Raw genomic sequence first — 23,005 nt, forward strand, 5'->3', positions numbered from 1 at the left:
TTCCTTTGATGGTCAAATACAATGATATAATATGAGAACAGGATAAGAATCGAGAATAAAACATGATAAGTATATTATAGTATAATTATGTTTAAATTACAAAATTATTGTTTCATTAAACTCACACATTTTTTCTAAAATTAATTTTTTATTTATGTTTATAAATTATGAAAATTATAAAAAAATTATAATTTTAACAAAATTCTACAAAGTTATATTATTTATCACTATATATTATATATAAATCTATATATTTTTTTCATAATAATATTGCACATATATTTTATGTAATAGGTTTAAATATTACAATATATAGAAAGATTATCCTACTATGTTAACCCTAACTAGCTCTCTCCAATGATAAGAAACAGACAATTTCTATTTCTATCGTGTTCCCATTAATTTGGAAGGTATTGATACGGTTGATTTTTCAACCAATAAGAATCAAGTTGTATTATTTTTATTATTATTTTAAAATTTAGTAATAATTTGAAGAAAAAAAAACTTTAATTTTAAAAAAATTGTTAACAAAAGATCAATTTAAAGCAAAAAAAAAAAGGATATGTATATTAACATAATGACAAGCTATAAGATACGACAACAAATCAAGAAAATAATAATAAAATTTACAATTTTAAAATTTTGAATTCAATTCTTATTTTTGTTTAGTCTTTGTATTTTATGAATTTTAGGTATTTTGTATAATTCTCTTAAGTTTTTTTATATTGAGAGTTAATCATTAATTTGTTTTATATTTTTTACTTAATTAAAATGTTAAAATAATGCAAAAAATTGACAAAGCAATTTTTATATATGCGAATTTTTAATTCTCAATAATTGTCATTTTCAAGTATTATATTGTTTTTGTTCAAAAGAAAAAGTTATTGGGTCCCACATCGGCTGCCTCAATCCTTGGAGTGCGGCTTATATATCTGTTGGGCAACTTCACTTAATGTCAATTGGTTTTAAGATGAAATCTAACATGGTATCAGAGCAGGTTCTTCGCTTCCGCTGCGACGAGTACCCACCATTTGTGGTTCACGCACCAAGTCCAATAAGTGCATATCTGTTGGACAACTTCACTTAATGCCAATTGGCATTATATTGATTTAATGTTAGAAAATAGATTAACTATTATGCTCATTTCAGGGATTAAATTGATCAATAAAGGTTAAATTTATCTTTTCATGATCACAGATCTAATTAACGAATGAGTTTAATTTCAGAGCATAATCTTTGTTCAATTTTTTTTGTTTTCCCTCGTTCATTTTGGACAGCTTGAATGATATAGTAGAAAAGTCCATAAACAATCATCTACGGTGATAATATATTTCATTATTTTTGTTTTGTCTATGTAAATTTATTTCACTGTGTAAGGCTGTTATTTCTCCTTTCTACATTCTTGGATCATTTGTTAGTTAGAATCTCTTACCGGAATCTTATGTAACCGGAATCTTATGTAAGTAATTGTTTTTTAGACCTTGACAATCTATTTTAATTGCTTTTAGATCAATGATTATTCTTATAAATTACAAAATCGTTTAATGTGTTTTATTTTTATTTACATGTTTTCTGATAAACTTATCAGAAATTCATGTTTAAGTCAAACATGTTTAAATGTGAAGTTTTTAAGTGATAGACTACCAAAAAGTATATATATCTTGTTTGTACATGTAGTGTCAATTAATTTTTTCCAATCATCTTAAAATATATCGTTCATACTTATATAGTCTTTGAATTTCTCTTATTCTAATGCTATTCGTCTCTAGGGTTACAAATCACATCTTACATGCACATGAAATTAATAATTATGAATCACAAGCCGTGGAAACTTTGAAATTGTCAAATGTAAATGCATAAAGAATTACTCCCTCAATCACATAATTGTCATGTAAGAAAAAATTAAAATTATCATTTTAATATTTAATGTAACAATTACTATTTTTTCCCCACTTTTAATTATTATTTTATTTCATTCATTTATTAGTTTTTTTTAATTCATATAAAATAACGTAAGATAACAGTTATAATGGAATAGAGGGAGTAGAAGTCATAATCTTTTAATTTTCGGATTCATACATATTTGGAATATGATAATTCAAGGGTCTCTTGCTCTTCTATTTTTTGGAAATGTACAAGAGTTTCTTACGTTAAACTCACTCTGCAGACTTAATGAAACGAGATCAAATATAATTGATTAATTTATTAAAATATAAGTTGAATTATTTGAACACTATTCGAATTTAATCTTTAGTAAAAATAATTTTTTATTAAACTAAAGGTTAGAGAAACAAATTATTTAGGTGGGAATTAAGGAATATTTCAACTGTTGACTACAACATATGATACATAATTCCCATGTACTACAAGGTTTCAGTTCAGTACAACTGACCAGTACAATAATTTCGCTTGTACTAAATTGGCAATAGCTGGAAATGATAGATAGATAAAAGAGAAACGATTAATAACTATAATCATCAATTAGTGATAAAATGGGAGTACGAACGAATGGTTGGTGACTTGGTGTACTACATTGAACATTCTCTATGCAAGTTTTTCAAATGAAATTCATATTATATAACAGATACAAATGCACCAGCAAGGTAATTTGTAAGAAAAATCAAAATGGATCTCCTATAGGTTTGAAAACTCCCCATATTAGAGACACATCATTGAGTGTAGCATTGATGAAGTTTCACTCTCATCTCAGATAGATGCTTAATTTATGGTGTTATTATCATCGACGCTGCACTCAATCATGTTTTTCTGGCAATATGGGATTGTGCGAAGTGAAAGACATTCATATAATTAGCAAGTGAGGATCATATTTCTCCATTACTTTTATGAGTTTATCCTTTTCTTTTGCTTATTAATTTGTAGGATTTTTCGGTGCATATGAAAGTTGGAAGCCATATTTTCTATTTCTTTTTCCCATTTTAAGAAATTTTGAGCAATTTTATTTCAGGAACCAAAGCCTCCTTCTCTCAATATATACAAGACAAAATCTAATTATATCGATATAACTTTAATAAATATTTTTATAATTTGATATAGAATCTGATTTTTATAAATCCATTATCCAATTAAAAATTATAAAATAATATAATAATTATTAAAATTATACCGTATAATTATATATATATATATATATATATATATATATATATATATATATATATATATATATATATATATATATATATATTGTAGCTTTTGAACTCTCTATTTGACATAAGTAACTTAGTGTCTTGTCTTTATATAGCCTCATTCTTCTTTTAGACTGGAAGATAGAAGATTATGTATATTGAATTTGGTTTGATCTCTTTGGATATAACCATTGGCAATCTCTTTTGGGCCTAACCAAATGTCAACCTCTTGAACCAACCCAACTCTAAAAGGTCAAGTTGGTTGTTGAGCTTAGATACACATAACATGGTAAGTTGTCGTAAGCTTTGATAGTTAAGATTATGCATTAAGGCACCCCCACCCTCACAATGTAAGGAACCACTTTTTTGCTCGAGATAAACTACTCAAACATCTAAAGAAATGTTCACAACACACACATTTTTAAATGGACCAACCATAATCCATCTTTAAACCAATCTATGAAGATTACTTGCTATTGCTATTGGAACAATACTAACATTCCCCAACTGTTAGTAAAAAAAAAACTAATTCCTTTATAAGTTGAAAAATAAGTAATATAAATTTTGTATTTCCTAGTAATACTTTATTTAGGGATCAAAATCTATTTAGAATACTTAATTGACCCAACTCCGTCAAGTGTGTCAAGCTATGCTAAATAAAAATAACAGCTATAAATATTTAGCTAAAGGTTCTCTTATTCAACATTGAAGTTTTTTATTTTTGGTGTCGTATTCAACGTCAAAGTTAATGAAAAGTGTTAATAATTAGCTTATATTTCAATTGGCATGAACCTAGGGGTGAGTAAACGGGTCGGCCCGTCCGCATAAGTCCATATTGGCAGCAGACCGAGTCAGCCCGTCCCGCATTCTTACACGGACCAATAAATTGATTCGTCCTCGCCCCGCGGACTCCGCGGGTCAAACAGGCTGGTCCGCGAGCTTAGTTTTAAAAGAATTTCAATTTCAATAAAAATACAACATAATCAAATTAAGTTCATACAAATGTAAATAAAATCTTAACAATTAGTCAATTACATCAATAAAATAAATAATGTCTTAACAAAAGAAAATCCAAGCAATAAATCTAAAATATGAAACTTAAATATCTCCAACAACAAGACAACCTGTGAACCCCGCGAGTCAAACTCACATAATTCGCGGGTTAAGCGGGATAGACCCAAAAATATGACATAACCATGAACCGTTTAAAAAAATTAGTCTATTATCCGCGCGGATCGCGGATTCCATGAACTAGTTTATGGACCTGAATCCGTTTACCCACCCCTATATGGACCCAACCCAAGTATTTAATATTTGATGTGATATGATGTCAATGTCAAAGGTTACATAGTTCTTGTACTTTCAATAAGACCGGGAAAAAAAACTTAACTTTGACAGAGCAAGGTTTAGACTTTAGAGAGAAAAAATGAAAAGAAAAAGAAGTACTCGGGAAGGCTTTATGATATGGTAACTGCACCCAAAGGAGATGATTTTTATTTTAATTTTAATTAAAAAAATTCTCCACTTTAAATTTAATGCAGTGGCAATTGCAGAAGCCTTTATGTGATATTCCATATTGAGGCAACAATGCAACATGACTCGCTGCTTTTCCAAAAACTTTTTAAGAAAATCGGATAGTATAAAACTGTACAGCTTTATTTGAAACAATTGCACATGTTTAGAATACAACTGCAATGCAAATATCGGAATCATGCTGTTTTCAATATGTGCTACTAGTTGCATGTTGTTCATACTCTTTGATTTTATATGGAATCAAAAGTGTAACAGCAATTGACAGCCAAACGACTAAAATTGGTAGGTGTCAATATTCCATGATGAAAGATTCTCTTTACATCATATGTGTGCAACAGCGTGATGGTACTCAACTGTGAGCCCAATACTTTTATTACACTATAGATACAAGAAAAACGGACTTTATACCTTTATCAAACAACAGTTAATGATTTTGCAGCACAGAAAAAGTACACTTTGTGCTCTAATCACACCACTAAACAACAACAAAATTAGCTAATCTCCAGCATGATGGAAAAATATTGTAAAGGCTAATTCTATTTCTGGTTTTCTTTTGGTGTGAACCGCACATATCCTTCCAGGCAAAATAATTCTACTCAAATTAGATAAGATATAGCATGGACTTGACCCATTTTGAGCCTCACCACGTGGCCTGGGTACACCGAAACTATTTAACTATTTTTCTCGTCAATTTTTGTTATATAACACATTACACGCCTTCAAATACAAATCTATGTCTCATTTTACTCACTCTTTAACACGATTATATATTTATAGTTTAGATTTGAAATTATTTAATAAAGTGAAAAATATCATGTTGACAAAGAAAAAAAAGAAAGAAATAGAAAAGAAAATAAGATAATCTCACCTGGATCTCACATATTTTAATTTAAATATATATCTCTTTTATTTTTATTTTTTAATTTTTATATTCTCAACAAAAAAACATTCTAATTAATCCATACTTGTCAAAGGAGTCTAACTACGATAACTTAACCTCAATATTGCAAACTCTCATATATTTATCTTTGATTCTTAAAAAAAATAAAGTGAAAACTAAAATATTAAAAAGAAAAGGTTGAATAACATATTGCTTCAGCATTTTATTTTTCCTTTCCCTCTTTTAAGGAAGTAATTTTCAATACAAAATATATCACAAATCAACACACCATACTCTCACACCGAACCCATATAGTCAAAACTCAATATCTTGGACGAGATTAAACAGAATTATCTTATCAAAGCACCACAGAACTGTACCAAAAAAAAAAAACTACAGAACAAAGGCAAATATGTACATCAAAGGCTGCTACAATTACAAACCAAACAAACCACATTGATTTTGCTCATTCTACACATAACTTACATCCAAATTGCTTGATCGATCAAAAACCAAATGCTACACAACAGGACAATATCCTATCATTAATTCCCAAGCGGTTGATTTCAGCCCAAGAAACTAAAAAGAACTAGTAAATCTGCCCAAAAAAAGTCCCACCCCAAATAATCCAAATAGATTCAGTTACATAACTTGGAATCAAAACCAAGATAAAATAAAATCTACAACCTGCTTTTGACAGAAAAATACTTGCAATTCTATCAGGTCAGTGATGATAAGATCACAAGCCTTTCTATTAGTCCCGATCTCCCCTGATACAAATCAATGATCCCAACGTTGAGTCTCATGAAACCAAACAGGACTCACAACTTAACTATAATTACCGGAACATGCCATAACATAACATAACCCATTTTCAATTTCTCACTCTTGTTGTTTTTTTTCTTCTTCCCAATAAATAGCAACAAACACTCTCCTTGAAAAACAGAAAACCCCTTTTTCCCCTTCCTCTGCAGAGAAACACAGTTTTCTCTGCGCAAAACAAAAAATAAAATTCCCAATTCTCTCGCAAAATCAAAATCAATGTCGAAAACTCCGAAGGAGAAAGACGCGGAGGAGCCTCTGCCGGACCACCTCCGGTGCGGGCGCACCGATGGGCGGCAATGGCGGTGCCGGCGGCGAGTGAAGGAGAATCTCAAGCTCTGCGAGATTCACTACCTCCAAGGTCGCCACCGCCAGTACAAGGAGAAGGTTCCCGAGTCGCTGAAGCTTCAGCGCAAGCGCAAATCAAACAACGACGAAGAAGAGGAACCCGAGCCTGACAACAACAACAACAACAATGTTCTCGACGACAATGTCGAATCTAGGGCACGGAGAACCTCGAGAATCGTGAAGAAGAAGCGCATGCTTTCCGGGGATTCCGATGATGGTTCTCCGGCGAGGAAGAAGGCGCTGAAGCAGGGCGATATGCAGCTGGAGCTCTTGAGGATGGTGCTGAAGAGAGAGGCTGAGAAGAAGAAGAGCAAGAACAAGAGAAATAATAACAACAAGAAGAAGAACAATAAGAAGAAGGAGAATAAGAAGAAGAAGGAGGAAAAAGAGGAATTGTGTTACACTAAAGAAGAGTTGAGAAGAGAATTGCCCAACGGTGTGATGGAAATCTCTCCGGCTTCGCCGACGCGTGATTACAACAATGTGGGTTCGCATTGTGATGTGAAAGTTGGTGTTGATAGTAAAACTGTTGCTCCGCGTTACTTTAGGTCCAAGAATGTTGATAGAGTCCCTGCGGGGAAGTTGCAGGTGTGTTTTCCAGAACATTAGGTGTACTTGTTTTGACTAACTGTACTTGTTCTGTTTTTGTTGTTGTTTGGAGAGTTTTGCATTGTTTATTTGTGTTGTTGTTTAGATTGTCCCGTATGGATCAAAGGGTAAGAGGAAGAAATGTCATTGGTGCCAGAGAAGTGAGTCTGGGAATCTCATTCAGTGTTTGAGCTGTCAGAGGGAGTTCTTCTGCATGGATTGCGTAAAAGAGCGGTTTGTTATTGTTGAATTCACTTAATTCTCCCAATTTTGAGCATGAGAATGAGAATTAACCTTTGTGACATTATCTGTGTCTGTGTGCGCTTGTTTCAATGTTTGATGTTGTCTTAAATTCTTGTTTTGTCGGTATCTCTGTGTGTGTGTGTGTGTGTGTGTATTTCCATTTGAAAAGTTGTTGATTTTGATTCTTTAGGGTCTCACATGTGGTTAAATTTTTGGGGCAATGCAGAAGCTTGAGTTTGAAAAGTGTGATTTGATCAATTAATTGCATAGTTAGAGTTTCTTATCATAATTCCACAGCTTCTCCTTAGTTGAAAGGATGCCCCTTTTGATGTGGTTAAGAGAGATGTGAGGAATGTTTATCACTATCAACAATGTTTAATAAGAATAATTAAAATTTAAAGAAGAAAATATTTCATGCAAATGGAATCGTTATCTGTTTTTGCTAATTTTCGGAAATAGTAAATAGCAGATGGATCAATAATCACTAGTGTCAAGATGTTTACCACTATGAATTCTGTTGTCTGTTCCTTTTAAATTGAAAATCATATCATAAACATAATATGAGTCATTTGCCAATATTTATCTAAAATTTAGGTATTTTGACACTCAAAATGAAATTAAGAAGGCATGTCCAGTTTGTTGTGGAACTTGCACTTGTAAGGATTGCTCAGCAAGTCAATGTAAAGACAGTGAAAGTAAGGTCTGACATCAAGCACGGACACTCTTCTGCTTTTACAGTGTTTTGATAATTGCATATACTGACACTTCAGTTTCTGGCCTGTTGTTTTTCAGGAATATTTGACTGGTAAGAGCAAAGTTGATAGAATATTGCATTTTCATTATTTGATCTGCATGCTCCTTCCAGTACTAAAGCAAATAAGTAAAGATCAGAACATTGAGCTAGAAGCAGAAGCAAAAGTTAAAGGTAGTAATTTTTGTTCTTCTAACATTAATGTTTTCTGAAGCAGCTTTTTGTTTATTATAACACATAAATCTTAGACACCTTTGTGGGTGACAGGGAAAAATATTTCTGATATTCAAATCAAGCAGGTTGGATTTGGCTACAATGAGAAAAACTATTGGTAAGTTCTCTTCTATTGGTGCTGTTGAGAAAAGTAACATGATTTTCTAGCGCTGCTTGTTAACTAATGTAACCCACCCTGTCCCAGCAATCACTGCAAAACACCCATTTTGGATCTCCATAGAAGCTGTCCTAGTTGCTCATATAGCCTATGCTCAAGTTGTTGTCAGGAATTAAGTCAAGGAAAAGCTTCTGGAGAAATTAACTCATCTGTGTTCAAGCGACCTGGTAAAATGAAACCTTGTGGTGCTAATGAGAGCCATAACTTGGATGAGAAAGCCACATCTAGTGGCAATTTAACTGATACTTCAATGTTGCCCGAGTGGAAAAATGGTAATGGCATTGATACTCTATCATGCCCTCCTACAGAGCTTGGTGGTTGTGGTAAAAGCCACCTTGAGTTGAGATCTGTTTTCCCCTCGAGTTGGATCAAAGAGATGGAAGTAAAGGCAGAAGAAATTGTTTGCAGCTATGACTTTCCTGAAACTTCAGATAAAAGTTCGAGCTGCTCGTTGTGTTTTGACACTGATCACAGTACTAACAGATACAAGCAGTTGCAAGAAGCAGCTCTAAGAGAAGATTCCAATGATAATTACTTGTTTTGTCCCACAGTGATGGACATCAGTGGTGATAACTTTGAGCACTTTCAGAAACACTGTGGAAAAGGCCATCCTATAGTTGTCCAAGATGCACTCCGAAGTACATCAAACCTCAGTTGGGATCCACTGACCATGTTCTGTACTTATCTTGAGCAGAGCATTACAAGATATGAGAAAAATAAAGACTTGCTTGAATCTTGTTTGGATTGGTGGGAGGTCAGTATACCAACTAATTGTTTATTGTATATGTCACATTTTTTTAAAATTAATCTGTTAAATTGACACCATTATTTGATCAAAAAGGATTAAAACTATCTTATAATAATATTTATTTATTCAATTCAAAGCATTTTTAATTATGGACTGAAATTTCGCATATAGTTGTTGTATATGCTTAAACCTGTAAACCTTGTTCTTAGTCATGATGTTACTGCCACTAAACTGAATTGCCATTGTTGAAAGTGTATTGTTGTTGGCAGGTGGAAATTAACATTAGGCAGTACTTTACTGGGTCTGTCAAACGTCGTCCTCAGAGAAACACTTGGGATGAGATGCTGAAACTAAAAGGGTGGCTTTCTTCCCAAATATTCAAAGAGCAGTTTCCAGCTCATTTTGCTGAGGTAATTGATGCTCTACCAGTTAAAGAATACATGCATCCCCTGTCCGGTCTTCTGAATTTAGCTGCAAATTTGCCACATGGGAGTGCAAAACATGACATTGGGCCATATGTCTACATTTCTTATGGCTCTGCTGACAAAGAAACTGATTCAGTGACAAAGCTCTGCTATGACTCATATGATGTGGTATGTGTCCTTCCTTATTATGTTACACTTCATTTCTTCTTAAATATATCTGGCGGGATACTGTCCTGCACTTTAACTTGTATTAATTTCTGAATGTTAAGACGATTTCTAATATTATCAATTTTGGTGAAAAAATGTATTTGTGCTCCTGTTATGACAACTTAAAGTGGATCTCATCTTTTGAAGCATCCTCATGACATGTTTGCTTTTCTTGGAAGATTGTTTTTCCCTGTTAAGTTCTATATTATTTGCAATGAAAGTCCTGTCCCTTGTATATATGCTTGTTCCAGGTCTGGAAGTGAAAATATGAAATGTTTTCTCAATGAAAGTTGTAGTACATCTTCTGTTCATACAGTTGTCCAAATCCTACAATTTCTTTTTGGGCCATAGTAGCCTTGATGTTCATTTCTATACTGAATACCAGTACTCAACCATGTCGAAAAGTAGGTACCAGAACCAACTCTTGGTCAAATCCTTACTCTAACTCCGTAACTCAATCACCTTATTAAGAATTGTTCTATCTTTAGTATTTAAAATTGGTCTCTGTTAGTGACCTGTGCGTAGGAATTATAAGTTGTAACTGATTCTTTCTCACGTTCTTTCAAATACCAGTTTCTTGCACTTGTTTGCAAAAGGAATATTGTGTAGATTATCCATGGTGTTTTCTGTGTTTGATTTATGATTCCAGGTTAATATTATGACACATACCACAGATGCCCCCCTCTCTATAGAACAACTTACCAAAATAAGAAAACTGCTGAAAAAGCACAAAACTCTGTGTCAAATGGAGACTATTGCTACTGAGGGGCCACAGGAACAGAAATTGAATGGAATACCATTATTGCATGGTCCAGAAACAGAGCGAAAAGGCTCACGGAGTATGGTTGAAGGAATGAACTTTTTCCGGAGAGTCAATAGAACATCTTGCATCTCAACTGAAGCTAAAAAAGTTTCTAGTCAGAGCATGGACAGCAATGGGGAATGTGATTTCATTTCTGATTCTGATTCTGGATCTGCTTTACTTCTCCTTGGGACTGTTCAAACTGCTGAATTGTCAGAACACGATAATCCTAGAAATCCCTTTAAAAGCTCAAAAAGACATAAAAATAAGTTTACTGAGCATTTGGGTGCCCAGTGGGATGTCTTTCGCAGACAAGATGTTCCAAAGCTCATCGAATACCTTGAAAGACACTATGATGAATTTTCTTATACCCATGACTATCACAAGAAGGTAAGTTAACTGAGTTCATAATAAGACATTCCTTAGAAGGATTTTGATACAGTTGATGGTTATTCATTTTTTCTTGTCTGCAGATGGTTCATCCAATTCTAGATCAGAGCATTTTTCTAGACAGTACTCACAAAATGAGACTAAAGGAGGAATTTAGTAAGTAAATATGCTTCTATTTGTTTGATCATTCGTTACATTCCTTGATAACTTCATTGACATATTCCTGTCACTATTACAGAGATTGAACCATGGACTTTTCAGCAACATGTTGGACAAGCTGTCGTCATTCCTGCTGGATGTCCATACCAGATCAGGAATTCTAAGGTGTGCATTAGCATAAAAAATTCTCTCTTGCTGGCTTGAAAAGCAGAAACCTTATTGAATTTTGTTTGTTATTGAACTGGATATCCATTCTTTTGGACTTATATTTTAAATATTTTAATATTTTGAAAATTCCTACTAATTTCAATATGTTATGTTAAGCTGCTCCTTTTAGCAAATGATTTCTCAAGAATGTATTATATATTTACCTATCAACACTGAAAAAGCAAGAATATCATTATCTCAATATTAGTCTTTGTATCCCTTTCATATACTCTGAATTGTATTGAGTGTATGACAAACATTTGTTTCTTGATCTGCAGTCTAGTGTTCATGCGGTATTGGAATTTGTGTCCCCTGAAAATGTTACCGAGGGTATCCAGTTGTTCGATGAGGTCCGACTATTGCCTGAAGACCATAAAGCAAAAGCAGACATGCTGGAGGTAGATCTTGTAAATGATATTATTTACCAGTTCCTGCTTTCTCCTTTTAGTTGCACAGAATTGACAAGCTTTTCTCTTTTTGGCATACATGAAAACAGGTTAAGAAAATGGCGCTTCATAGCATGAATACAGCAATTAAAGAAGTACGTCAACTTACAAGCAAAACATGATTGCACCAGCTAAAATATACTTACATGCCTCTGAGCCTCTAGAGATCTCATGTCTCAACCTGACTTCCATATCTTCATTCTTGTATATAGATTAATGCTCGGACAAATTTATATCTAGTAAGGTACTTATTAAATTGATTAATTTTCGCCTCTATTTTCTTTTCTTCTGTGAAGTTTATGCCCTACCGGAATTTGAAATAAATCTTATGGTCTGTATATATATTTCTTTAGTTTATTTGAAGTAAAATTTGATATGAACTTTTGCTAGTTTTAAATGCTATCAACGGAAATAGTGTAGTACACCGGGTATACTAAATGATCATGCTAGTAGATCGATGAATACTATGAGTTGAGAATGCTTCGATTTTGATTCTTTTACTCTGGTAAACGGTATAAAGCTACAGTTTTTTTAAAATAATTTTTTAGACTTTTATGCTACACCTAGAATGACCTCAATTAAATATAAATCTAGAACAATCCACTACCTTATCTGTCACGCCCAGAGTCCGTAAACCAGCTAAGTGGATTTACTTTGCATGAACCATGAATCCATGATCCAGACATCCGTTTAACTTTGTTTATTAACATTTTGAAATGCTATATACGGTGGAATTGATATTCGTGTATTATCATACAAAACTGTAGATGGTTCAGTTGTCTCCATCTTCCATAAAGTTTGATTGGCATATGTGGTCATCAGTAGTAGTGTAGGGTTAAGCATTTGAAACCAGTTCGAAATCAGGTGGATCAATGTGTTGGCCCTAGCTCCAAATTTTCCAAGTACCACACTAGCTGAGTAGCTGTCGACATATTTTTTCACAACTTGGTGGATATATCAAGTACATGCGATCTTTATCAACTGTTAACGCTACCAATGTTGTATTTAAGTTGAATCATGAACATAATATCTAACATTTTTCATATATTGTAAAGCTGTCCATCCATTAGATTGTCCCCAGAATTGACTGTGGTACTGAACACACTTTCACTTCTTCAGTAAATGAGTTTGACATTGGGAACTTTTCCTTTCTAGCGACACTGGTTTATGACCTACATGTTTGAAACTTTTTTTTAAAAAAAATAAGATAAAATAAAAAGGGGGAAAAAATAAAGAAAAATTATGTTTGATCTAAATTATAACAGAATAAGATTTCCTGTGACTTCTGTTTAATTACCGTACTCTAGACGTTTTAAATTTTCTTATTCTTACGTGAATACAGTAGATAATATAGTCAATAGACAATAGTATCCCAAGGGTAAATAACTGACTCTGGTTTTACCTCGGAATGTGTAGTTAAATAAATCTCAAGATTTCGACATTATCAAACGGAGACTTCCGTTCCAACTAGTACAGTATAGTGGGTACAAAATTGACTGCTTTATTAAGCTTTTCTCGTAAACTGTGATGCTCAAGCACACAGTAATAACTGCTGGAAATTGACAAAGATGAATAAGGGGATAACCTTCCCAAAAGAAGGCAAGCAAAAAATAAAAGGGCAAATTTGGTAGTGCCCATTAGTACAAATCCTGTTTCAGGTTTTGGTCAAAAATTATTTTTAAGAGCCTCAACAAGGAAACCCCTCCTCTCAAGGGGCCATGAGCCCATCAATTGTGTAGGAAAGAGACTTAGCCCAATCAGCTCTAAGCAGTAATGTCTGCAGAGTATTCATCACATCATACCCAGGATCAAGCTTGCGCTGCCAACCCTACAAATCACATATTTACCAATATTAACATCAGCTATTTGAAATAGTAAAGGGCATAGCAAAATAGATAATTGGCAAGACCATGTGGTGAACGTGAAAAGGATACGATTTAAGTGCATGTTTAGATGAGTGTTGATAAAATTGATTTTGAATAGAATCAAGTTATGAGTAAAATCCAATATTAATTTTCTGATCCAACGCAAAAATTACTCAGTTATTTCAACTCAAAATTAATTTTAAAATTTTCTCCAACATGAAGCCAAAACATGTGAAAACAATTTTGGACCAAAAATCAATTCTTCAACACAAAAACACACTAAATCTAATTTATGCTCTGATCGGTGTTTTCTATGCATGCGACTCACAAACTTTTACAGTGGTATATCACAAAGAATTACCTCAAGAACCAAGGTGGTCACCAAGACAGTACAAACATTGCCATCAACGTTAACTTTATGACGCCTAACTTTCTCAAGCAATTGCTCCATGCACTCGGCAGGATGGACCAGGTCACCTTCTGGAGTGCCCCAAAAAGTAAACGCCTCTTCCATCTCCTGCTAGAAACAACGAGCAAACCCAATGTGTAAAATGGCACAGAATCATAACCAAACTCGGTGGTTCGGGACTCAATTGTCATAAAATGAAATGTTCCATATGCAGTGTTAATCAATCAAAAACCTCTACATGACAAATTAATTTTGAATCAACCACGAACAACAATTGCAAGCTAAATAAATTACCTCAACAAAGGCCTTCGGATTTGGACAGTTCTGTTGCTTTGATAACTTGAGTGTGCACTCTGCAGCTGTCCGACCATCTCGATGGGCAACAGCTTTGAAAAATTCCAATAAATTTACCCGATCACTGCCAGAGAGTTCAGCAGTCATGCCTACATCAAGGAAAATTACATGTGGCTTTGATTTGAAAAGCCGTTTGTGAGGCTTGTTCCGTACAAGAATATTTCCAGGATGCATGTCTGCATGAATGAAGTTGTCCACCTGAAAGAAGATATCTCAATATCTTAGAAGGTAAAACATTATGGTGTTAAAGTTCAAAGCTATTGAAAGATCCCAGGCTTCTTTGCATTCATAATAAAATATAGGATGTAAACATACTGAGGGTAAATTGCCCTTTATTTCCCATAATTTAAGATTCTCAGTTTATCCCCTTAAAACATTTTTGTGTCATTATATAGCTGATGTTTGAGTCACAGTGAAAAATATTAATTTCTGTCAACAAATTAGCTACAATTTTAGGCTCATTAACCTCCGTTAAACTCAACCAAAACATTAGAAGGGTAGTTGAGAGTGTGTTAAAGTACAAGGGGAGAAAAGTGTAATTAAATAATAAATCAAACAAGTGCAGTCAAAAAGCAATAATTGCAGATAAAAAAAGATAATTTATTGCAGATAAAATTGAAAGAGTACTATTGATAGCCAACTCTCCCAAAAGTTTAAATTGTTAGCAGGGTTATCACTTATCAATACTGTACTTTTGCAGCGGTACATGGTGGAGCAGTCATCGGCGGCCACAAGCATGTATATCAGTGCATTTTTCACTTGCCGGTGTCACAGTTGTTTTTGCAGCCAAGAAAGCATGGTTTTGCAGCACTGTAGCGCTGCTAACAGAGGATATCTGAAATCTCATTTTTGCCCTCAAAACTGCATTGTTTTTAGGATTTTTAGGACCTTTTGGATGGAATTGATGTATCACAGGATATAGTATGAATTAACAGGTGGAAACTACAAATATCACAGAATTAACACCTTCAAATTATGTATCACAGGATCAGCTTATCAAGTCTAAAGTGCAAGGTGGACAACAACCACATTGGGAATTGAGAGATACTAATTTCAAAGAGTTAACAAAAAAATTGAATATTCCACAATTTTATAGTATGAAATGTATAGGACAAATATAAATATAAGTATCCTCTAATAACAGTAGTTGGATATTAAATATTGTTATATTATGGCTATGTTTGGCAAAACTAAATAAAAAACTAGCAGGAAGCTGGAAAGCTAGCTGGTAGCTGAAAAGTTAGATTATTAAAGTATTAGTGTTTATTAAAATTAGTTGTTGAAGTAGCTGAAAAGTGTAAAATGACGTAAAAAAATAATAAAAAATCATGATTTATTTAAAAAATGATAACTAGAAAATTGGATAAATATATTAAGGATAACAATAAAAAAAATTAGAAGCTAACTGAAATGACTTGCCAAACATAGCCTATATTATACTATACAAATATAAGGACATTAACATTACAAATAAATTTCAGTTTGATCAAACACACTTGGTAAAGTAAAAAATAAATAAAAAATGAATTCTTGCCCCCACTAAGTCTAGAGTCTCCTAATCTCTCTCTCTCTCCCTCTCTCTGACACACACTCACACTCACATGTCAGGACATATCAGTAGTCAATCATGATTACCCTTCATGACGAATAACAAACCAATGCCAAAAATAAGCCTAAAAATGTTTCTAGCATCAGCTGCAAGATATATAAACAAAAAAAAGCTGTTAATGAAAGACATTTTACCAGAAGCATCTTCAAAAGTGCATTAGTACCAATGTGAGCAAGAGCACTTTTAATCCTTTCATGTCCTTGAAGTTCATCTACATAATGTGATACACTTTCTCCATTTTCATAGGTTTCCACCAAAACTGCAGGATGCACAAGTGGATAGACAGGCTTAGGAAAAGAGACATCCCTCGATCGACGGAAATTGTAAATGAAGCGGCTCAAATGAGCAGCTTCCCTTGCAAGGTCAACTTGAGACATCATGAAAACTGCAAACTGTTGAACACTTTCATCCAACCTTAACCAATTAAGTGCATGTATGAACTTTGAAGATTTTGCCACCAAATTTATAATAGCAAAATCCCTTCTGATAGATTCTCCCACACCAGGATGTCTAACCTTCACTGCAACCACCAGGGGCTTTGCTTGCTGACCAGGGTAACGATATTTTAAAGAAGCACGATGCACTTGTGCAATACTTCCAGATGCAACAGGCACTTCTTCAAAATTCTCAAAAATTTCAGAAATTTTTCGCCCAAATGCTCTTTCTATAGTTTTCTTTGTGTAGCTAAAACTATGTTGAGGAGCTTTCGTCTGAAGTTCGGCAAGCTTAGTACATAGATCTTGAGGAAACAGATCAGGCCGGGTAGCAGCCCACTGACCCCATTTTATGAATGCTGGACCTGCTTTTTCTAGTGTGCAATGAACAACTGATAGCCACATTTTCCTGAACTCTGGTCCAAAATAATCTGCAAGTGGCGCCATCAGTATGCTTGGAGAGAATAATATGGCCAGATAGATAGCTCTCGCTAACAAGACAAGGCTTTCCACTACAATGAATACAAATGCAAACATGTAACCATACCCATCTTGTGCATGCATATACAAAGCATTCTGAGATGGGTAAAATTCTGTGTCTGCCCCATTTGGCTGAGCCAATGCTAGCTTTCCACTAGCAAATGCCAAAAAACCAGGAACCAGCAAATAAGAACGAGTCAAAGCCAGGCTCACTGCTTGAGCAATCATATTTATGGAGGTAAATCCATTATAACCATTGGAAGAGTATTTTTTGTACAGAAACTTCCAAGCTATTCGACAATTATATGCTGCTACATTACTAGCCGAAATTACAGAGAAGTTTCTAAAAGAACAGCCTTTGTGAAAGTTTTCTCTTGTCCAGTGCCACAAGAATGAACTACGTCCTTCACTTGGAAACTTATATTGCATGTACATCTTGCAGTGCTTAATATTTGGTCCAACTGAGTTAAAGGCCTCATTTCTACTCGCTTCCAAATATCTTCTTCCATGGGTTCTGAGAATAGATTGGGCAACTTTCCCTACGTTTCCAAGCATCAAATATCTGCAAACAAATATCATGTCAATCAGAACACTGTTGATAAGCAAACAATAGTTTCTTCTATATTCTTCTATAAACAAAAGCCATATGTATTGACATGCATTTAAATTTAATTCTATACTAGTATGCTATATTTTAATTTTAAGCATCAAGTTATTCAAAACACACTAGATACAGAAAATAAATGTCCTCCACTACTCACTGTAGAGTGGTTTATTATGTTTCAATCTCAATTTTGTCCACCAAACTAGGAGAACATCACTAGTTATTTTGGCATATTCTAATAACAATTAAAAAAAATATTCAAAACTACATCCAGTGCTGTTATCCATATTCCTGCAACAATACTTAAAATAAACCCTCATTCTGTATTGCAGTGTCACAAATCATCACCAAACTTGTGAAATCTCTCATGAATAAACTATTTTCCCTAGCTTCAATAAAAGCTATCCAAACTTCATTATTTCCATTTATAACAAAAATACATAAAGAAAACTTGATAAATATTTGTAAGCATACGATAAGATTATTTTATCAATTAAACTGTTATTTGTCCATTTGTACACAAAGACCAAAGTGTACAAAAGACAACAATGATGGGGGCAGTAAGAAATAAGCAAGAGAAGATTTGGGGGAGGGTGAAAAGATGTGATTAAAGAGCTGCACTGTGTGGATGTGAATTTGATGGATCACTGAAGAGCTAGCACAATGTGAGGTAGCCATAATAAATCGATATCTTAAATTTTAAGCTATAGTGTATGCACAAGACTCATTTTATATCCCTAGCATGCCCCCCAATGCAAGAATCCATATGGGCCAAATGCAGAGAATTCACAAGGCCGATCTACCTTGTGCTGAAATTAAACTCTAATTACAAGAACAAGGACCCACAACTATCAAATTCCTGAACACTTAGTCATGGTTTAATCAATTTACTTTGGGTCACAATTATCTTCCTGACAATCAAATAAGTTTTTTTTTTTTTTAATAAGTAATCTTAGCAAACTAGTCTCCTTACTGAATTGATGACCAATCCAAAGTTTACAACTATGATATTAGCCTTTTTTCTGAAAATTTACAAGTGATAAATCTAGGGCAATTTGAAGACACAGAAACACAAAGAGTAATGCTGCAATAGAAAAAAAATAGACATAGAATATGAAATCAATGGGTTTGGAGCAACTAGTTTATGTATCACTAAGTTTCCTTGAAGGATTTCCATATAATTATAAGCTTTAAATAATATATATAAATAGTCCTATATTGCCTATCCTACATTAGCTACCATGCATTATGATTTGTGGGCACTTGATTAGATATTTCCCTTAGAAGGTAATATAATTGTTGTGTCTTATTGCTTTTCCTTTGAAGCAACTAGCAAGTCATAGATGGTGGAAAATAGACTTAGGTGGTTTGGGCATGTAGAGAGAAGATTGGTAGACTCTGTAGTGAGGAGAGTAGACCAGATGGAGAGAAGGCAAACAATTCGAGGCAGAGGAAGACCCAAAAAGACTATAAGAGAGGTTATAAAAAAGGATCTCGAACTTAATGATTTGGATAGAAGTATGGTACTTGATAGAACATTATGACGGAAGTTGATCCATGTAGCCGACCCCACCTAGTGGGATAAGGCGTTGTTGTTGTTGTTGTTGTATCGATGCCATGCACACAACCCCAAATAAGCAGAAACACAGTTTATGGGGCTAGAAGAGACACACCCCTTAACTGGAAGGAGAAGAAGTTGAGAAGCTTTATTTTCATTCAGTACTTTATTGCAAGTGACAAGTGAGCCAGGGGAGCTCAGTAGTTGCACACTTCCACGTAAAAGGGGATGATGGAAAGAATTAACAACAGCACAAGACAATAACAAGTGAAGGAATGAAAACCAGCAGGTTGTGGCTTCCTTGAAGCTACCAAAAGGAAAACTTGGAAGTTGACAAGGCAAAGTGGGGGGAGCTATAAATTGATGCACTAAATCTTAACCTCTCTAAGATACTTAGTCAAAAAAAGCAAACAAGGATAGCAATTAATTAAAGAAATTCCATTAATCAAAGCATTCAACAAAGGCCAAATCCACCCCAAATTTCTTGGAAATTCAATGGTTCATACTCTAAAAATGCGTTTTTATTCTCCTCATCAAAGACCCCAAGTCGTCACTATTCCATAAAAGCAATAAAAATTCCTCCTTTAACTAAGGAAACACATGATCCGTTACTAATTATGAAGCATGCTTAATGGGTCGTAAAAATTCAAACAGAAATAGAATATGAGAAGAACCTGAAAGGGAAGCACGGAAGAACATGCTAGTTTGGTGGCGGCGGTCAAAGCGAGACAGTGGAATTGGAAGGATCTGAGGGGATGGATCATACAAGAGTTGGCGCGATTATTGTCACTGAGGCGGCAATAACGAGCACAAACCCTAAACGATCATGCCCCAAAATTTCAAGAGCTATTGCATATATTTTATTGATTGTATTGATATCTTATGTCCAATTATAATTTGATTTGGTGTACACAATTTGGTGTTGTGTTTCTTTTCGATCCACATAATGGTCTTGAAAGTCGTAATCGTAACGGTAAATCAACCATGTTACATTAATTTTATATTATCTTACAAAATATTTTAGGCTTAAATATCTTTTTACTTTTTATAATTTAAAGTTTCTTTTTATTGTAAAATTAGTTTTTTACTTTTAGTTGTTTTAAATTATATTTTTTTCCTTCGAATATTTTAAATTATATTTTTTTCATTATTCAAAATGATATTTAAAATATTTTAAGAACTAAAATCAAAATAAACACAATTTACAAGAACTAAAAGTAAAAAAATTTACAAAAACAAAAATATAAAAAAAGTGTTAAAATGCAAGAAGTAACAAAATATTTAAACTAACTTTTTAGTACAATACTCCCATCCTCTTTTTGTTATAATCGAAAAGAAAAAATAATTCTCAAAATATAATTATTATTTTAGTTTTTTAGTATAATTAATTATTATTTTTATATACATTTTTTATAATATTAGTGATGAACAATAAAAATTAAAAATGAATTAGTAATTGTACTTGTATAACGATAAACAAGTGACTTTCTTACTTGCTTATATCTTTGGAGTAGTCTTTCTTCTTCTCCAATAGTATTTGACAAGTCGGAGGGTGAGATACTTGCAATAGGCACTCCAACGCTTAAGTAAGGCATCGGCCAAAAGCAATAAATGAGAATCAACAATGGTTTATCTCAATATTCATGTAGTTATTGGACCTGTGGGCTTTTTCCCAATATTACCTCTTTAGGTAATGTATCTATAATTATCATTAAGGAGTTGATTTCATCCCTAATGGTTATTTATCGATTGATCTGGTAAGTCTTTCCTCTAAGTAAACAATTATAGGCATGATAAGAGTATCTGGTATTCGGCCATGCTGAGTGCTTTCATTAGTAAACTGAGTGATTGGATACTCAGTTGGGCCGAGTACATGAGTACTCGTATGGATAGTGAAATATGTCTAAAGGACTGAGTACTTGGGTACTCAATTGAGGCAAGTACATGAGTACCCTTGTGGGCATTGAAGTATGCCTAAGGGAATGAGTACTTGGGTACTCGATTGGGCAGAATACACAAGTACCCTTGTAGGGCATTGGAGTATGCTAAAGGGAATCAGTACTCGGATACTCGACTAGGGCGAGTACGTCAATACTCTTATGGGCATTGGAATATGTTCAAGGGATTGAGTATTCGTGTATCCAACTAGAGTGAGTACTCTTATGGGCTTTGGAATACGCCTAAAGGATTAAGTGCTCGGGTACTCAGCTGGACCAAGTACGTGAGGTGTACTTCAATATCTTAAAGGTGTTAGGGGTACATGTGGGTATTCAGATTAACCGAATACTTGTAAGGTATATTAATAATAAAGTTAATATTGTAAAAAAAATATTTTTTTATTAATTTATTAATTTTTTTTATTTTGTGTAAAAAAAACTTTTGGATAGCAATTGTAATGGAAAAATATGAAGTACTTTTTTAGAAAGTATTAAACGAGAACACAAATATATTAAATTTAAAGTCTTTAAAATATATAAAGAAAACATTTTATATTGTCTAAAACATAAATAGAATGTTAATTTATTATTGGGAAACATGTTGGAGGTTCACATTCAATCTCTCTATTGTGTAGTTTTCTCATTCTTCTATTGAATTTGTCCAACCAATCTCATTTTCTTCTATAGGGTTCTTCCATGGTCAGCTTAGTAAAAAATTGAGATATTTCCTTTTACTTTAAAGAAATGAGTGGTAAGTGAGGTCTTTTAGTCAAACATGGGTGGCATTTTTTACTTTAAAAACTAATAAAAAATGTTCATAAGTCAAAAGCTTAAGCTTTAGTTGTTTTATCCTTGGGTCGACCCTAATTCTCTAAAGTAGTATAGTTTTCATTTATCAAAATCTCTTAAGCAACATTGCTTGCTACTATCATATTCTCCCAAACATTTGACATGTTCACTTCCTCAAAAAAATATGTACTCCAATATGATTCGTAACGGATACTTTGTACACATTGAGACTCTATTAAACAAATTCAAACTTTGTTCAAACAAATTTTATGACAGAATAAAAATATACTTTTGTTGTGTTATGTTTAAGGTACGTAATATAACGAAAATATATTTTATTGTACATACTATATAATGAAAACATGTTTCCATTTGATCAATGACAACAACAAAAAAAATACAACATCTTATCCATATGGAGAAGGAGGATTGTGAACAATAGAGACATGAAGAAGTGAGTGATGTGCAACTCTATGACCTATGGTGCAGGGTGATGAACACAAAAGTGAAGGAGAAGGAAGGGGCAAGTGTAGTGCAGTGTTGTGCCTTGTGCAAAAGTGAAAGAGAATAATGGAAAAGAAAGAGTGTAATGCAAAAGTAAGGTGGAATAGGTGAAGTGGAAGGAGGGTTGTGGGGAAGGGAGAGGTATAATAGGAATTAGCTTAAAAACAAAAGTACCAAAGAGGTTCAACAAAGTTGGTAGATGTTTGAGTTTCTTAAGCATGCTAACAAATATTCGATTTCTTAGTCATACGTATGGAGAAGACTTTATTGGGATAAAAAAAAACTCACTTTGGTGATCTCTACATTTTGATGGTTAGTCCTATGATTTTCGGCCATGGGGATATCTTGTTTCCAACAAAAAAAAAAAGCTTCAAAA

The 23,005-nt window shown here is 33.5% G+C and overlaps 2 protein-coding genes across 2 annotated transcripts; one reads left to right on the forward strand and one right to left on the reverse strand.

Annotated features, from left to right (window-relative positions):
- The first annotated feature begins 6,286 nt into the window (after positions 1–6,286).
- Positions 6,287–12,475, forward strand: LOC114419476 (lysine-specific demethylase JMJ25-like). The gene is made up of 12 exons (XM_028385149.1): positions 6,287–7,317; positions 7,424–7,551; positions 8,155–8,260; positions 8,353–8,485; positions 8,579–8,642; positions 8,730–9,456; positions 9,720–10,043; positions 10,732–11,274; positions 11,358–11,430; positions 11,513–11,598; positions 11,919–12,038; positions 12,137–12,475. Exons 1-12 carry the CDS (start codon positions 6,601–6,603, stop codon positions 12,206–12,208), a joined length of 3,093 nt encoding a protein of 1,030 aa, XP_028240950.1. The 5' UTR covers positions 6,287–6,600; the 3' UTR covers positions 12,209–12,475.
- Positions 12,476–13,465: 990 nt separating this feature from the next.
- Positions 13,466–20,294, reverse strand: LOC114419477 (probable serine/threonine-protein kinase abkC). Its single transcript, XM_028385150.1, has 5 exons — positions 20,074–20,294; positions 16,458–17,799; positions 14,655–14,912; positions 14,313–14,468; positions 13,466–13,914 (listed from the first exon to the last, which is right to left on the reverse strand). Exons 2-5 carry the CDS (start codon positions 17,790–17,792, stop codon positions 13,795–13,797), a joined length of 1,869 nt encoding a protein of 622 aa, XP_028240951.1. The 5' UTR covers positions 17,793–17,799; positions 20,074–20,294; the 3' UTR covers positions 13,466–13,794.
- Between the last annotated feature and the right edge of the window lie 2,711 nt (positions 20,295–23,005).

The sequence above is a fragment of the Glycine soja genome, chromosome 7, assembly GCF_004193775.1.
Source record: "Glycine soja cultivar W05 chromosome 7, ASM419377v2, whole genome shotgun sequence".
NCBI lineage: Eukaryota > Viridiplantae > Streptophyta > Magnoliopsida > Fabales > Fabaceae > Glycine > Glycine soja.

Coding starts and splice junctions, on each gene's coding strand:
- LOC114419476 (XM_028385149.1), top strand. CDS start 6,601: ATGTCGAAAACTCCGAAGGAGAAAGACGCGGAGGAGCCTCTGCCGGAC. Junction 9,457..9,719: donor CTTGTTTGGATTGGTGGGAG/GTCAGTATACCA, acceptor TGTTGTTGGCAG/GTGGAAATTAACATTAGGCA. Junction 10,044..10,731: donor GCTATGACTCATATGATGTG/GTATGTGTCCTT, acceptor TTATGATTCCAG/GTTAATATTATGACACATAC.
- LOC114419477 (XM_028385150.1), bottom strand. CDS start 17,792: ATGCTTGGAAACGTAGGGAAAGTTGCCCAATCTATTCTCAGAACCCAT. Junction 14,913..16,457: donor CACTTTTGAAGATGCTTCTG/GTAAAATGTCTT, acceptor ATCTTCTTTCAG/GTGGACAACTTCATTCATGC. Junction 14,469..14,654: donor ATCCGAAGGCCTTTGTTGAG/GTAATTTATTTA, acceptor TGTTTCTAGCAG/GAGATGGAAGAGGCGTTTAC.